The sequence below is a fragment of the Capra hircus genome, chromosome 16 (assembly GCF_001704415.2).
Source record: "Capra hircus breed San Clemente chromosome 16, ASM170441v1, whole genome shotgun sequence".
NCBI classification, from domain to species: Eukaryota; Metazoa; Chordata; class Mammalia; order Artiodactyla; family Bovidae; genus Capra; species Capra hircus.
The window spans coordinates 50,437,684-50,454,890 of record NC_030823.1 but is presented as its reverse complement, the minus strand read 5'-3'; the positions used below and the strand labels follow the sequence as shown (position 1 = coordinate 50,454,890).

Sequence of the window (17,207 nt, the reverse complement as noted above, 5' to 3'; positions counted from 1 at the left end):
TAGGAAAGAAAGGATCACCCCAGCTTCCCTTCCAGATAGCAGAGCCTGGGACCACACCCCTCACCAGAACACCTTGGTGCCCAGCACAGGGCTGACGCACATGTAGTCCAGTGAATCGAGACACAAACGAACCAGTGAATTAATCAGAGAGGGCAAGGGCACTCCCACCACCCCCTCCCCAATGAAACCACGGGCTCCTGAGGACAGACCACGTCCCACTCATGTCTGTGCTTCCTGGCCACCAGCCCAGCTCCCGAAAAACAGCAGGCCTTTGATGGGTGTCTGCAGGTGAATAAAATTTCAGAACACCTAGAGGAGCTCTTAGAGAAGTCAACTTTCTTCTCCCTACTGTACCCCTCTGGGCCACATCTGAATTAGTCTGACCAAAAAAAAAAAAAAAGATGAAAATAAAAGAAGTCATCCCACAGACTTTCTGGTCAACTCGTATTACCCTTGATGTCAGAATGTTCCTCCATGTTCACAGCTTAAATCCTTTGTTACCCCTCTTGTCGTTTCCTTCTGCAGAATCCGTTCAGCACAGCCACAAAGTCAAACTTTTTAAATAGGTGATCTGTGAATTAGAACACTGAGAAAAATAATCTCTACTTTCACCACTACCGCAAAAAAATCCTCTGTTTGTATGAAATTAGAAAATGGTTATTGGTGTGAAAGCTTTTTGGTTTGGGGTCATGTAGCGGTTATTTGAGCCAGAGAGAAGAAACCTGAAACCATTAACTGACGCGTCACAGCGGCCCGTAGCGCTGACCAGAGCTTGTGAACTTCATTTCAGGCGGGAAATGATGCCCCTTCTGTCCCTGGTTTTCTCTGCCCTCTTCATCCTCTTTGGCACTGTCATCGTTCAAGCTTTCAGGTAAGACCCAACCCCCCCCACCCCACCCCCGTGCTCCTCAGTGCTCCATCTGAATGGTGAGGCCTACGCTTCCTCAGCTGTTTTTCTGTAAAATCTCTTTTTCTTCAGTGACTCAAACGAGGAGCGAGAGTCCAGCCCTCCAGATAAAGAGGAAGCCCGTGAGAAGACAGGGAAGACGGAGCCAAGCTTCACCAAGGAGCCCAGCAGGTTGTTCTCACCAGATGCCAGCCCCTCCTTCTCAGCAGCAGCCCCACAGACCGCAGAGGCTGATAAAGCAGGATCCGAGTGTCTAGCACAGCTAAGAACTCTGGCTCTGCTCCTTGTGTGTAATGTGGATTTAGGGAAGAGTCACTGCTAATGACAGCTTCCTAGGTGGCTCAGTGGTAGAGAATCCACCTGTCAGTGCAGGAGACTCGGACTTGATCCCTGGGTCAGGAAGATCCTCTGGAGGGGGAAATGGCAGCCCACTCCAGTATGCTTGCCTGGGAAATCTCATGGACAGAGGAGCCTGGCAGGCTACGGTCCTTAGGGTCACAAAGAGTTGAACACGACTGAGCACACACACGCTGCTGATGAGCGTTGACTAAGACCGTAGAGGTATCTAGACACACGTCTAGTTATCTTCTCCTAGGTACCCTCAGTTTCTCAATCTCGGGTTTAATAATGAAGGCAGGAAGCAAAGAAGCATGTCAGGCAGATGCTACATGAGCCAGGAGCAGAGATAAATAGCTGTGTTGACAGCCTTCATCCTGTACTAAAGCCACTTCTACACCAACTGTGTGGTAATACCTGCAAGGCTATTTGTAGGCTGGGATAGCCAGATCGGGGTCAGTCCCGCCCTGCCCCTGTATATAGGCTCAAGGATAGTTAATAATGTACCTAGTCTGGCTAGAAGATAGCAATTTTTTCCACTTATTCCTTTTAAAAATAATGGCATTCCTCTGTCCTCTAAGATCTTAATTCCTTAATATTTCTCCACAGCAAGATTCCTAAAAAAGGTTTTGTGGAGGTAACAGAACTCACAGATTTAACATACACCAGTAACTTGGTACGCCTGAGGCCAGGCCACATGAACGTGGTTCTCATCCTGTCCAATTCCACCAAGACCAGCCTGCTGCAGAAATTTGCTCTGGAGGTCTACTCATTCACTGGGTGAGTTCCTCTGTGTACCGGAGAGGGGGCAGGACGGAATGTGTGGAAGGAGGAGGGACAACCAGGCACACTTGGGTGAGCCGGGGGCAGGGAGAGGGTGGAGGTGGCTGGAGAGGCTTTATCCAGGCAGCATGGTGTTGGTTGTTACCTGTCCAGCCCCAGGATCCATCCAAGCCATCCTGCAGGGACCTTTCTTCCCCTTGACTGTCAGTTCTGGACAGAAGAGCTTGAACTCAGTCTCCCCTGAGCCCTTTCAGGAAACTGTTCTCTGGCTCCTGTGTTTTCCTGAAGCCCAACACTGAGAGTGACCCCCAGCAGGGACTGACCCCCAGCAGGGAACTGGAAATGGTTGAGAGGCTGCTGCCACCTTGTAGAAACCCTCCAGGCCCCACAGAACTCCTTCATTTCTCCAGACCCTACCCAACACAAAGCCTTTTCCTGTTTGAAATCTGACTGAGATTCTTAAGTTCCTGTGATTAAATGTGCCCAGAAGTACCCTAAATCCTCATTCTGTCCTTCCTTCAGGAGCAGCTGCCTACACTTTTCCTTCCTGAGTCTAGATAAACACAGAGAATGGCTTGAATACTTACTAGAATTTGCTCAAGATGCGGCCCCAATCCCAAACCAGTACGACAAACATTTCATGGAGCGTGACTACACGGGCTATGTGCTGGCTCTAAATGGCCACAAGAAATACTTCTGCCTCTTCAAGCCCCAAAAAGCAGTGGAAGAGGAGGAAGCCATGGGGCCGTGCAGTGACTTTGACTCCTCCCTCCATCTGGGTGAGTGTCGAGGGAAGTCTTCTGGCCTCGGACCCAGGCCCATCAAAGGAAAATTGAGCAAGCTGTCCTTATGGATGGAACGGCTGCTGGAAGGCTCCTTACAGAGGTTTTATATCCCGTCATGGCCTGACCTAGACTGACAGGGCTTCAAAAAAGAGACTCAAACTCTTCAGACTTTTTAACAGGCCCCTGTGAACAGGGATTTTTCAGGACTCAAACCATCACAATGGACAGAGTATAGATTTTAGATTATTCTTCCAGAACAATGGCTAGAAGAATCTTTCCTTTGTCCTGTCCTGTCCTAGGAGTGAAAAACACCACACGTTGACTTCCCGGATCAGAATATTTTCCTTTGGGTCTTTTTTTCCTCATTTGAATGCCACACTATTTAAAACAGACTGTTCCTTCCCTCTTCCTTTGTCGTCTCTGCCACATGCTCGCCCCACCCTCCCCTGTCCCATCTCTGTATCTCTCTGCTGGGCCCTGCAGTGGAGGTGTGGGGGGCGCCTCTCAAGCCAGGTGTGCTGGGCGGTCACCTGCCTCCCCCGTCTGGCCGGGGCTGTGCTTCTGCCCCAGCGCTTGCTCTTCCATTGGCACAACCCACCTCAGCTTCTGGGCCCTGCCTCTGCATCTCGAAAGAGGCCTAGTTCCAAGCAATCCTACATTAATGATTTCTCTGGTAGTGAATAGCTAAAATTATATTTGGGGGGCATCCCCCTACAACGGCTGGTCAGCCACAGTTTTAAAGGTTAAGGATGAGTGGGGGCTCTCCCTTTCAGTTCAGTTTTCTTCCCAAGACAAGAGAGGGGCAGGCTGGGCAGGGCCTGAGGCAGCACCTCTCTGAGCACCCCATCGGCTGCCCCCCAAGCACTAAAGTGTCCTCGGAGGGGTCCTCAGGGCAAGAGGTACTGTAATGACCTTGAACCATTTACCTGTATGTTTTCAGATGCCTTTCTGTCAGTTCTAGGGTATGGGCATTAGGAGCCATAACTTATAATCATGTTCTCAGAACGTAGAGATAAGCTGCCATAAGCCAGTAGATGTTCAACTGAAGACATGTTACTCCCGGTGTGAGTCAGGTTCAAGGAACCTCTTCGCTCCAGTGGTATCTCCTTAGTGAAATACCAGACACATCTTTGTATCAAGGAACTTAAAATTTCTCAGCAGTTGTATTTGAACCCTGTTACCCCAACAGTCCTGTATCTTCAAGTCCTCTTTCATGACAAGTGAGCCAAGACACGTTCTAGACTCCTGTTTTGCTCACTTTGAGCTTCTGGCCTATATTTCAATGTCTCATCTTAATTGTTTTCACTCTCAACAACTGCTTCACCAGTAACAGGATCAGACCTCTCATCAGCACCCCAGCTTGCTGGGTTCCGGTGAACCATGGGCTCCAGGCGGGATTCTACCAGTCAGTTAGAGAGCTTTCCTTTTCTTTTTAGAGCAAACTGCCTGGAGTTTGGACAACCTCAAAGAGTTCAAATGTCAAAGCAAATTGTCCTTTTGTAAAGTGAAGGCTCAAAATCAGTGATGGGACAAAATAGATTAATAACTGCTATTTTCTTTAATCATAGTTGCTTTAAACTAAGCCATTTGGATTGAGTGACAGTGGCAAGTAATAAATTGAGTCCAGAAATTCTTGTAGTTCATGGAATCTATAGCTTTATTTAAAAAAAAAAAAAATGAAATCACTGCCAGGCTTTATTTTTTCCACATGACCCTCTCCAAATGGGTGTTTATTTTGATTGCCCTATCACATGGCACCTGGCCCAGGTGGGACTGATCAAGGAATTCATTTTTGGCTCTGTGATGCAAAATTATTTTCTGCATCTCCTCTGGCCAAGTTGCTTATATGAGGAGTGGTTTGGTTCAATGGTAAGTTTTTCTTTTTTTAGTTTCTGCTACTAATGGGATTCCTGACCTTAATTTCTGAAAACCAAAACACCCCAGATCTGTTCATTTTCAAAAATTTTATTTAAAAGCATGTTCAGACTGCTGCACCTTTCATTTGCACAAAAAAAGGAAAGCAATAATGATGAAAACATTCCTAGGAAATATTTCAGTCCAAAAAAAATCATCTAGAGATCTATTTGGGGACTGGTAGATAATGTCCCCCAAGAGGACACTGAGAAGCTTTTATTTTAAACTGACCTTGATTCTTGACTACCTAAGCCTTTCCTCCTGAATGTTTTTTCCATGAATTTGTTTACTTCTGTGTCAAATGTATGAGCCACCATCTTGCTCAGCCAATGCTACTGTTTCTCTTTGTCATATATGTAAATCAAACAGACCCAATTTTGGCTTTAAGTTAACTTCTTGGTCTTTGGGTATCTTGGAACCGACAACACTGATGTTGTTAGAGGTAGGTTTTTCTGGTTGATACAGTTTATGTCTCATGTTTAACAGATGCGACAGTCACTGACCTGAAACAAGCCTTTGTAGACACATGGCACCCATTTAAAAAATATTTTTTCATTAGGCCCAGGTGTTGGTGGCACAGTCTGTAACGTAAAGTTCATCAGCTCCAACTAAGCAACGTGTCAGTAAGCAAGCCTGCCCTAACTCCCATGAGGCACCACAGTCTTGCTGCCATCCCTGACTAATCATGAAAATTTGGCTGTGGTTTTGAAATAATGGGTTGATTTCCTCCTCATTCAGTACATACATTTTTCCTGATATAAAAAGAAGTGGGATCTGACTGTGTTTTAAGTGCTTTGTGTTATATGGGGCAAAGGATTAGGAGCAAACACTCATACGTTTTTTCCGAAGTGGAATTACTGAAAAGCTGGTGCAGAACAACTTGACAAATGAAACGCTGCTCACATCCAAATACCTGACCGTGTCCCCGGAAAAGAAATGCAGCCTGGCAGCTGCTGAGTCTCTGTTCAGTGTGTCAAGGAAGATGATTATACTTTCAAGACAGACCTGAAAAGAAGGTGAATATTTTGCACTTTTGATACTCTTAGGAACAAATAACTTATTCGGCAAATGGTGTCTTTTTTATGTTGTTTTTGTTTTGTATTGTGAAACAGGCACTGAAGCTGATGTTATTTTGTTTTAAGAATCTTACAGACTGGAAACAGAAATAAACTATTTTAATGTGTGAAGATTACGGGTAGCTCTTATGTCACGAGGTGATGATTTGACAGTGTTCACATGATCAACAGAATCGAATCTGCATGTTACTCAATACACGCTTAAGATCATCACGCCTTCACTGCAGATTTCGGGTACTGCTGTCCTAGAGGGTGGGTCAGCTTGAAGAGAAGATAATGTAGCACAGGCTTAGAGGGAGTAAGTTAAGGAAGTGTATAAACAGCCCTTCGGAGGCCAGCTCATGTTACCTGGTTTAGAAGACATTCCTGCACCTTCCTGGGGTTTTGAGTGGGAATTCTCTTTATTAGGATCTGCACGTTCTTTTCCTTTCACACTTTGTTTAATGTTCACGGAAGCCCTAAAACCAAGATGCAGTCCTAGGTTCCTCAGAGTAGGGGCTATATTTGAAAGGAAGATACTATAGAAATCTGGAATGTTTCTACAGCATAATTTCATAGGATTTTTTCATTCCATCCCTCCAAATTGTAGATAAACTGCATTCTCCATCCCTTTCCCCTTTATCCTCCATCACCATTCTTCAAAGGACAAAACAGCACAAGTACATCTGTTTTTTAAGTTAATTCAAACTCCTGAGGAATATTGCCTGTTTGGATTCAAGTTTCACTGAATGCCCTGATGGTACAGCCACCAATGACGTTTTTAGCAGAATGTTTTATTGGCATCAGCTCTTCAGTTCTCAGATTTTGCTTTCACGCAAGTGCTTCTGGAGAATTATCGTCTGTGCAAGCGGTTGTTTCATCTTGAAGAACCTCAGGACAAGGTTCAGGCGACTGTCACTTTGGGGAGAACACACAGCATCTCAAACAGCAGGTTAGCCGCCACCAGGGCTGTGTTACCTACAAGGAGGTGAAACCCAAGCATGAGCAGCATGCAGACCACTGCCTTAGGTCAGTGTCCTGCCTGCCCTACCTGACCACCCCGTGGACATGCTTTCCCCGGCATTCTCTCCATCCAGCACCATTCAGAAATAGTATTTTAAAATTCAGGAAGCTCTGTTTACCCTGAGAACAGATTTCCCCAAAGGAAAACCTGTCATCATGGTGTGTATTGTATTTATTATCTATCCTCTGAATCTAATAGGCCCAAGTCTGTAAACTGCTACATTAAAATTAGTGGGATGGCATCTGCTTTGAATCTCTCTCCTAAACCAGCTGACTCTCCTGGTTTATTAATATTTATAAATATGATTTGTGCCTTGAGAATTCACTTTTCAGTGAAATATCAAAGGTGAATGGCACTGTGCCACCCCATCACTGAACTGCAGGCTGGCTTCTCTTCTACTGATGGGTGGGGCCAGCTATTAAGCCTTAGCTGCCTCCCAGGGGTTCTGTTAGGGTTCATTAGCTCACATCTGTACAGTGTGTGTTAATAGGTTTATTTTCTTCACTGTAGGACCTACTCAGTAGGTTTCCGAGTTGTCTAAAAGGACCCATCCATCTACTTACTAATTAGAGGAAGACAGTTTAAACTAGCAGCTGCCTACAGATCACACTTGTCTCCCTTACTCACCAAAAGGATCGTAGGGTGGTGAAACTTCCACGAGGTCACAACCCACCACATTCAGGCCTTGACAACCCCGGATGATCTCCAGAGCCTGTCCAAGATCAAGTTTGAGTTGTCCACAATGGTAACCACTGACAATGGAAAGCCACCAGTAGAGGCCTCCGTGGATTTCTCCCAGCCCAGATCCCCCCTTCGACTTGAAACTGTCGCTCTCCCTCAATAAACATTCACTCACCACCAGGCACCCTGAGGGATGATAGAAACCAGCTAACCAATCGCTTCAGTGCCATGCATCCAGGCAGCAGTCCCCATTTTTGGCACCAGGGACAGTTTCATGGAAGACAACCTCAGAGGTGGGGAAAGGCCCCTCTAAGGTGGAAGCACTTAGCTCAAAGAACTGACTGAGCAGAGGAGCAGGGGGAGGGCGGCCCAGGCAGAGGGAAAGACGTGCAGAGGTGCCATGATGGAAGAAGTACTGTAGTTCAGGATAAGTGAGGGGGGTGGTTGGAAGAGCATCACTTTGCCTCCATTTTGCAGGTGAAAAGCTGAAAGGATGAAAAGCAGAGGAATGGAGTGTGTTCTAGAAAACTGGCGGGAACCAGGAAAGGCTTTGAGAGAGGCAGATAGGACCATCCTCCTTTCTGAGAGGATAGAAGATAATCAGTTCAGTTCAAGCAGTCTTCATTCATTTACTCCAATATCTGTGAGTACCTCGTACTTATATGTCAGACACTATCCTCAGTTCCAAGAAGAGTGACCAGAACAAAGGTCCGCCCCCTGGAGCTTTCCTTCCGGTTATAACCACACCCCAATTCTGCCTCCCCGTGTGTATGCTGAGCACATCTATGAGAGCTTTATTTGAGGATTTCCAAAATTCTTGAACTATCTTGGGAGGTGGTTCATCCCACTATGCATATTTTTTTTAATTGAATCCCCCAAAAAATGAAGTTTGGTGTCTTAACATGGGGTACTACAATACTGTCCCGATAGACAGGTGGACCAGAGGCAGAAAGACCAGATAACAGACTGTTGTTACATCCAAGAAAAGAAAGGAGGGCCCTTGCCAACATCAATTGCTCATCAGTAAGGGAAAATCCAAATCTCAGCCCTGAGAACAATAAAGGCCCAAATGCTCTGATTTTAAAATCCCATCTGATTCCTGAAGACTCAATTCAAGTCCCAGGAAAGTGGGAGACTCAGTGTCCTCACCCCAAAGATGTGTCACTGGTGGAGTTCCTTACCTGACTAGGAGTAAGACCGGCAATTTCAGGTGTCCCTGTGCCTGGGGCGTAAGCAGGGTCCAAGCCATCAATATCAAAGCTGATATAAATGGGTCTGCCTCCCATCTGCTGCCTCACTTCCCCCATCAGAGGAACCAGTGACTTCAGCCAGCAGTCTTCAGCCAGGACCACCCGGAAGCCCTGGAAAGGTAGAAATTGGAGCAGAAGGTTGATAATTGGGCCTGGAGTATTTACAAGGCATTGTCTATGGGCCCACTGTATTCTCTGCTTACATGCACCTCACATTTGATCCTCAGTCTCCATGAGGAGGGAACTGTCATCCCCGTATCAGACCCATTGACTTGTGTCTGGACCTCCTTGGCTCTTTTCCAAGCCAGCAACATCTAAGGGCTTGGTTTGTTTCTGCTTGTCTCCCTTCCCCAGCAATAAGGCCTCATCTGCCTCATCAACTAGCACCCTTGCTCCTCTCTGCTCCACATGATGCAAACTCAGCTTCCATCCCCACTTTGTGAACCGGATCAGCAAAACCCCATGAATCCATAGTTGCCATTGAATAGCTGATGGAGAGGAAGGCAGTGTGAGGGCCTGGGGACAGCAGGAGGGGCTTTCAGTCTGTCACCTGGCTCCGGCTGTATCTGTAGGTATCCAAGGTCGTGGAAGAGCCCCGGATGCCGATCTGCACCACACGCTTGCAGTCCAGGAGTCCCTCATCCACGCACCGGCGGAAAGGGGTCCCGTGATAGAGCTTCTCCCCTAGGGCCTTGTCGGCTGTGTCCATGTGAGCGTCCACATGCACCAGCCCCACAGGACCATGCCTGTTGACAACAGGGCAGCTCAGAGGCCAGGCCTCCCAGTGGGGCCCGAACACAGCAACCCTCCAGGCCACCAAGACCTAGTGACAACTCACAGCCGTAGAGGGAGGGAAATCTGGCATCAATTACCAGCCTTGCAACTGGCTTCTGACTTCAAATCCCTGAGCATCTCAGAAGAAAAATAAGCTCAGAGGAATCAGGCAGAAAATAGTCCTGTGCTTTAGCTGACCCTCTCTACCTCTCACCCAGAATTTTCTTTACTTAAAGACAGAGAGTGCTGGTAGGATGAGAAGATAGGGTGGTGGTTCAGGTGAGCTTGTGTGAAGGCTCAGCAAATCAACACCACCCTTTCTTCAACTGCAGTACCAAGAAGCAGCTTCTCCCCCAGCTCTCTATAATTTCCATCAACCCTTCCAGGCACCCAAAATAAACAGACAATCCAAATCCATGCCAGGCTAGCATAGCTTCAAGAAAAGACTTGGGCCCACCCACCCCCAGCCAGAAGGCTACCCACACATCTCTCCTCAATTCTGGAGCAGCATCACCTCCGCCCATCTGTCTCTTTCGCAAAGTAACCAAAATTAGCCAACGCCTGGTAGACTTTCACTACTGGAAAAATCCATCTCCTCAACTTCTGGGAAAGGGGGCCTTTCAGGAAAAAACAGGGCCTCCCCTCAGCAAGAAACGCCACAGTGCTTGTCAGTATTTGTATTTGGCCTTTGAGGCAAAACAGAAACTAAAGTTAACTGGGGTTGTGTATTTCAGTAAAGGCTCATCTTCCAAAAACAGAGGCAAACGCTGAGCCTGCATAACAGAGCAGATCTAGGGCAAGCGAGGGTGGCCAAGGCGTTAATAATAAATTGTCTTGGCTCCCAGCTGGTGACTGACAGACACACCTGGAGCTCAACATTAATTTTGATCCATAGAAGCAACTCAGTGGGGAATTTCCTATCACTCCCAGTAACCTGAGCCAGCAGAAGTCACCTGATGCCCTCTAGCAGCAAACAACTCATTCTCCAGCTCCTGAATTTTGAAACCTCACTTGGGCTCCACCTTTTGGGACTTACTTTTCTGCTATCGCTTGCAATATAGGGTAGGTGATTGTATGATCTCCACCTTCAAAGAGAAAAAGAAGAAAACTTGTAATATGGATTTGGAATAAGATTTGAGAACCATGTATCACCTTGAACCATCTTCAGTTTGCCCAATTCTGCCACCTTTTCAATTAGACTGGAAGAACTATAACCATAGCTAAAATAAGATCTTGTTCAGTGATTAAAAAATGGCCACTAAATGTCTAACATTACATTGTCATTTAAAAGAGAAAATTAAGGGACTTCCCTGGGGTCCAGTGGTTGAGACTCCATGCTTCCAATGCCAGGGTCTTGGGTTCAATCCCTGGTTGGGTAACTAAGATCCCACATACTACATGGCATGTTTACAGAGTAAACAAAATAAAATTTAAAAAATAAGAGAAAACTAAGGCTTATAATTTAAGCCTTAATATAGTCAAAGCTATGGTTTTTCCAGTAGTCATGTGTGGATATGAGAGTTGGACCATAAAGAAGGCTGAGTGCCAAAGAATATATGCTTTTAAACTGTGGTGCTGGAGAAGACTCTTGAGAGTCCCTTGGACACCAAGGAGATCAAACCAGTCAATCTTAAAGGAAACAACCCTGAATATTCGTTGGAAGGACTGATGCTGAAGCTGAAGCTTCAATACTTCAGCCATTTGATGTGATGAGCCAACTCATTGAAAAAGACCCTGATGCTGGAAAGACAGAAGACAGAAGGAGAAGGGGATGACAGAGGACAAGATGGTTGGATGGCATCGCTGACTCATGAATTTCAGCAAGCAGCAGTCCATGGGGTTGCAAGATTTGGACACAACTGAGCGACTGAACAACAACAAAATTAAGGCTGATGGGGAAAATGGTCAGAACCAGCTCTGCCCAGGTAAACTTTTTGCAGTGACACACATGCTCTGTATCTGCACTGACCAATATGGTGGGCCCTAGCCATTGGCTATGGAAATGTGGCTCATGCAATTGAGGAACTGAATGTTTATTTTATTGCAATTCAAACAGCCACCTATGACTAGGGGCTACCATACTAGACAGCACAGGCCTAGAAAAGTATTACCATTGATAATTATTAATAATAACAAAAGCTATTATAATTGAAGCTTAAAACATGCCAGTCACAAATCTGGGCACTTTATATGCACCTTAGTTTTATGCTTCTGACACAATATAAGAAGGTAGGTGGTGGTGTTACTATTCCCATTTTACAGATAAGGGAATGAAGCATGAATAGTTAGTGAAAGGTAGAGCTGAGATTTCAAACCATGACAGCCAGAAACTCCACTCCTTACCACTGTGCTTTGCAGGCTGCTGTTGCTGCTGCTGCTGCTGCTGCTGCTAAGTCGCTTCAGTCATGTCCGACTCTGTGCAACCCCATAGACGGCAGCCCACCAGGCTCCCCCGTCCCTGGGATTCTCCAGGCAAGAACACTGGAGTGGGTTGCCATTTCCTTCTCCAATGCATGAAAGTGAAAAATGAAAGTGAAGTCTCTCAGTCATGTCCGACTCTTCGAGATCCCATGGACTGCAGCCCACCAGGCTCCTCCATCCATGGGATTTTCCAGGCAAGAGTACTGGAGTGGGGTGCCATTGCCTTCTCCGGCTTTGCAGGCTAGGCCCTCTTATTTGACAAAAATAAATTTGGAGGGACTTCCCTGGTGGTCCAGTGGTTAAAACTCCGAGCTTCTACTGCAGGGGACACAGGTTTGATCCCTGGTTGGGGAACTAAGATCCACATGCCAAATGGTGCACCCAGTAAAATAAACAGGGTTCCCCTGTTGGCTCAGTAGTAAAGAATCTGACTGCCGATGCAGGAGACACGGGTTCAATCCCTGGTCTGGAAGATCCCATATGCCACGGAGCAACTAAGCCCTTGTGGCACAACTATTGAGTCTATGCTCCAGAGCCCAGGACTCACAACTACTGAGCCCGCGGGCTGCAACTACTGAAGCCCATGCCCCCTAGAGCCCATGCTCCGAAACGAGAGAAGCGACCAGAAGCCACCGCAGTGAGAAGCCTGTGCATCACAACTAAGAGGAGCCCCTGCTCGCTGCTTTTACAGAAAAGCCCATACAGCAGCAAAAACTCAGCACAGCCAATGAAGAAATAAAATTATCTTTTAATTCCAACTGGATATTTAGAAAAAGGTACAATTTTGACTATTTGTGAACTGAAGGAGAAACTCTACAGTGACAGTGGGGCGGGATGGAGGGGGAGGATCAGAAGAAAGTTGTCCTATAGATTAACATAGACACTGATGAGAGAAAAAAGGCCCCCTTGCAGTTCTCGCAAATTAAGTCATTAAAACAACATCCTTGAAATAGTTAAAAAGTCACAACTAAGCCCCTGCTAGCAGCTTTTCTCAGGCACAAGATCAAGGGTTGGGACATGGTGAGGTGGGTAGAGGCACTTGCCAAAATTGAAGGATGCAAAATTGAAGGAACACTAAAAAAAAAAAAAAAAAACCCAAAAACAGTAATTGGGGAATTCCCTGGTGGTCCAGTGGTTAGGACTCCACACTTGCAGGGAACCAGATTCAATCCCAGGTTGGGGAACTAAAATCCTGCAAGCTGCAAGGCCATAAAAAAAAAAAAGAGAGAGAGAGAGAGAACTACTCAGTCATCAAGATAAATACGATTTTAATGTAACATTTTTAAAAATCAAAATCAGTGCAAGAAAAAGAATCCATAATAAAATTTTTAAAAAGATAGGATCAGCAATTATGCTATTCTGAGCCATACTGGAGCATGAAGCAAAAAGAGAAAATCAGTTGTGCATATTGTTACCTTTTTAGGAACCCCTTAAATTTTGCACTAAGATAAATGCCTCACTTGCTTCCCCCTGGCCTATCTCTGTCATCATACTAGTCCCAAAAATGTAAATATCCTCTCCCCAGGGGCTAAAATAAATGAACTAAAAATGTTCCCTTTCCTTCTGTCCCCATATTCACAGTGGCTTGCCCTGGAGAAGTAACTGTACTCCAGCTCACGATAAATAAACCCTAAGCCCAGAGAACTACACTAGCCTTGCAGCTGCCATTACCCAAGGTCAGAGGAACACAGCCAGCTGCTACGATTTTCTGATAGTCTGCTCGAATCAGGCGGCAGCTGTCCTGAAGGTTGTAAAGATTAACATTCACATCGCCTAGGTCTGCAACCTTGAGGAATTGGAAGGGAACAGCTCCTGTGCTAGGATTGGCGGTCCTAAGCATCACTGATTCTTCTCGGATCCGTCGGGGTCCAAATCTGGAAGAGGAAGAATCACTCTGTGAGTCATCCCTAAAGGTTTAGAGGCTCTCCCTGGGCCAGAGCTTTCCAGGCTCTGTGCTGGGGCTGAATGAATCTTTGTTGCAGGGTTGGGATTCATCCTATACATTGCAGCAACCCTGGTCCTTGCCCACTAGATGCCAGTAGCACCTCTTCCCACATGTTGCCATAACCAAAAATGCCTACAGACTCTGCCAAATGTGGCCGCTGGGGGGAGAGACACACTCCGATCCTCCTGCGGAGAACCACTCAAAAGTTCAAAGCTCAGTCATGTCTGACTCTTTGTGACCCCATGGACTATAGCTCACCAGGCTCCTCTGTCCATGGGATTTTCCAGGCAAGAATACTGGAGTGGGTTGCCATTTCCTTCTCCAGGGCATCTTCCTGACCCAGGGATCGAACCAGAGTCTCCCTCACTGCAGGAAGACGCTTTACCGTCTGAGCCACCAGGGAAGTCCCTGGGAACCACTGATCTGACCTATATAGTGAAGAGATTAAAGGCACAGACTTAGAAGCCCACCCATCACCAATTTACTAAATGGCATTAGATTAATGCCACCAATTTACTTTAATGGCATTAAATTTCTTAATCTCTCTGAGCTTCAGTTTCCTAATCTGTAAAGTAATAATGACATTTACCTTACTCCGCTGATATAAGTAAATTGCACTCAGTACCCACTCCAGTGTTCTTGCCTGGAGAATCCCAGGGACGGGAGAGCCTGGTGGGCTGCCGTCTATGGGGTCGCACAGAGTCCGACACGACTGAAGCGACTTAGCAGCAGCAGCAGGCATTTAACCAAAGGTGGCACTAATAACTCAGATCAGTAGTCAGCTGGAATATTGCTGAGCTGAGTCAGAAATAGCTCATGATCAACAATTGGGAAAATCGGTTTTACTGCCTCTAACTTAATCTTAGGGGTTTCGGTAAGATTGGCTTTAGATGGTAAAGAATCCACCTGCCAAAGCAGGAGACTCGGGTTGGATCGCTGGATTGGGAAGATCCCCTTGAGAAGGGAATGGCAATCCACTCCAGTATTCTTGCCTGGAGAATCCCACGGACAGCGGAGCCTGACGGGCTACAGTCCTTAGGGTAGCAAAAGAGTCTGAGAGGACTTCAGCTACTAAACAAAAACAATTTGTTCTTAAGAAAACTGCCTTATTTGGCGGGCTTCACTGGCGGGCCAGTGGTTAAGACTCTGTGCTTTCACTGCAGGGGGCGCCCGTTCCATCCCTGGGCGGGGAAATAAGATCCGGCATGCCACCTTGGCGCGGCCAAAAACACCTGACTTATTTTGAGCAAATTTTGGAGTCAGGTGATATCTAGAGGTTTTAGGAAAGGGCAGCCAGCTTCTGTTCGCAATTTAATGTCTCCTGCTTTTGTAAACCGGAAGTACCCACTGCCACCATCCCAGCTAAGCCAGGGAATGGAGAAGGCTCAGTCCCTAAACTCCCTCTTTCTTTACTGATGGGTGACACACGTGCTGAGCCCTTGGGATTACTTGAGGCAAACCGACCTGCTTCCCTGCTCCCAAAAGATACTCTGGGGCCAGACTCTGACTTCCAGCTCCACTCTGGGTGAGTGAAAGCGCCTCTCCATGAGTTTTGTATGCATGGTGGCTGCCCGACACGTGTCCCCGAATCCTGCTGGCCTTACCTCGCCCCAGGCCGGTTGGAGGTCCCAATGTCCAGCGGTACCCCGACGAAGGCGGCGTCCAGCCCCTCTGGAGTGGCCTGCATCGGCAGCCGCATCATGGAGCAGATGCCCACCGATCGGGCCACGAACTCGGAACTAGGGGGTTGGTTCCGGGGGGCGTCGGAAGCCTGGCGGCTCAAGCGGCGGCTGCGGTCGCAGAGTCCCGCGATCGGACGCGCTCGGCCCCCGGGAACCAGCCTCCACGAGCCCCCGCGAGCCCTCAGGCCCCTGGCGCAGGTGGACGCCAGCAGCCGCAGCATCCCGCCCGCCTGCCCGCCCCGCTGGTCCCCGCAGCAGCCAGAGCCCCAGCCACCTCGGGCTCAAAGTGCAGGGGCACCTGGGGATCACCGGCAGGGGAGGGGCTCCAGGGACCCAGCCGCTCGCTTCCCTTCACCCTTTTCTGAACTTTGGCCTCTAGCTCTTTCGGTAAATAGAACTAGGCCCGCGGTTCCCAGCTGACGTCCAGTGCGGTGCCCCCAGTGGGTATGCGCCCCCAAGAATCCGGCCCTTGGCAGTTTCCTCTCCCAGAGTAATACTTTTAAAACCTGAAAGACATGAAGGGGAAAGACCTTTCTCTAAGCAAGAGAAATTGGAGCTTTTTTAAGTACCAAGAAATGTCTGGATGGGAGTCTCAGGAAGCAGAAAGTCTTTCTTAAATAACCTTTTCTAAAAAGGAGATAGAGGCCAGTGCGTGCCCAGTCGTGTCTGCCAGACTCCTCTGTCCATGGAATTTTCCAGGCGAGAATACTGGAGTGGGTAGCCATTTCTTACTCCAGGGGATCTTCCCGACAAGGGATTGAACTTGAGTCTCTCTATTTTCTGCATTGCCAAGCAGATTCTTTACTATTGCACCACCTAGGAAGCCCCTGAAAGGTGAGCCCACTGGTTAAAAAAAAAAAAAAAAAGGGGTTAGATTTGTAATGAAGTTATGGAGCCATTGGATGGTATTATAGATTTTTAATCTCTAGAAGTTGAGATTGAACAGGAAAGACTGGAGTTTGCATTAGATTGTCCCCTTTAAATAAAATTACACACATTAGGGAATTCCCTGGCAGCCCAGTGGTTAAGACTCTGCAGAATCCATACTGAGGACCCAGCCATTTCCTTTTCCAGGGGATCTTCCTGATCCAGGGATCGAACCTATGTCTCCTGCATTGGCAGGTGGGTTCTTTACCACAGTGCCCTAAGGGAAGCCCCTACATTTACATATACATGTACTTTTTTAGATTCTTTTCCCATATAGGTCATTACAGAGTATTAAATAGAGTTCCCCGTGCTATATAGTGTGTGCGTGCTCAGTTGCTTTAGTCGTGTCTGACTCTTTTCGACCCTATGGGATTCTCCAGGCAAGAATACTAGAATGGGTTGCCATTTCCTCCAGGGGATATTCCCAACCTAGGGATCAAACTCACATCTCCTGCGTCTCCTGCACTGCAGGCAGTCTTTACCACTGAGCCACTGGGGAAGCCTGTGCTACACAGTACAGGTTCTTCTTAGTTTAGCACATTTTTGCCCAGATTCTACCACTATTTCTTTCACATGGCTTGTCCTGAACGTATCATTTTCTTACCTTTTTTTTTCTTTCATTCTCCTCACAAATATTCGCATGCCTATTATTTGCTAAGCACTATGCGACAACGACTCCAACCTCTCCATCATTCGCTGCTGCTGAACACGCCTGTCCTTTAA

The 17,207-nt window shown here is 47.0% G+C and overlaps 2 protein-coding genes across 3 annotated transcripts in view; one reads left to right on the top strand and one right to left on the bottom strand.

Annotated features, from left to right (window-relative positions):
- Positions 1-5,912, top strand: part of DNAJC16 (DnaJ heat shock protein family (Hsp40) member C16) — a 39,696-nt gene extending 33,784 nt beyond the window's left edge. Inside the window, exons 12-15 of one of the 2 annotated variants that reach the window (XM_005690812.2) lie at positions 791-871; positions 980-1,078; positions 1,853-2,023; positions 2,549-5,912. In XM_005690812.2, coding sequence (XP_005690869.2) covers positions 791-871; positions 980-1,078; positions 1,853-2,023; positions 2,549-2,945 — 748 coding nt within the window. In that variant the 3' untranslated portion in view covers positions 2,946-5,912. The remainder of the gene's footprint in view (positions 1-790; positions 872-979; positions 1,079-1,852; positions 2,024-2,548) is intronic. The other variant, XM_013970253.2, reaches the window with a different exon arrangement.
- On the bottom strand, positions 5,884-15,831 carry AGMAT (agmatinase). The gene is made up of 7 exons (XM_005690874.3): positions 15,480-15,831; positions 13,602-13,804; positions 10,546-10,594; positions 9,286-9,481; positions 8,667-8,846; positions 7,432-7,516; positions 5,884-6,758 (listed from the first exon to the last, which is right to left on the bottom strand). The coding sequence occupies exons 1-7, from the start codon at positions 15,776-15,778 to the stop codon at positions 6,685-6,687; spliced, it is 1,086 nt and encodes a 361-aa protein (XP_005690931.3). The 5' UTR covers positions 15,779-15,831; the 3' UTR covers positions 5,884-6,684.

What these genes read in the sequence shown, in the direction of transcription:
- AGMAT (XM_005690874.3), bottom strand. Translation starts at nt 15,778, where the DNA reads ATGCTGCGGCTGCTGGCGTCCACCTGCGCCAGGGGCCTGAGGGCTCGC. An exon ending in CCGGTCTTACTCCTAGTCAG is followed by an intron (nt 7,517 to 8,666) that starts GTAAGGAACTCC and finishes GATCTTGGACAG; the next exon opens with GCTCTGGAGATCATCCGGGG. An exon ending in ACCACCCTACGATCCTTTTG is followed by an intron (nt 6,759 to 7,431) that starts GTGAGTAAGGGA and finishes ACCTCCTTGTAG; the next exon opens with GTAACACAGCCCTGGTGGCG.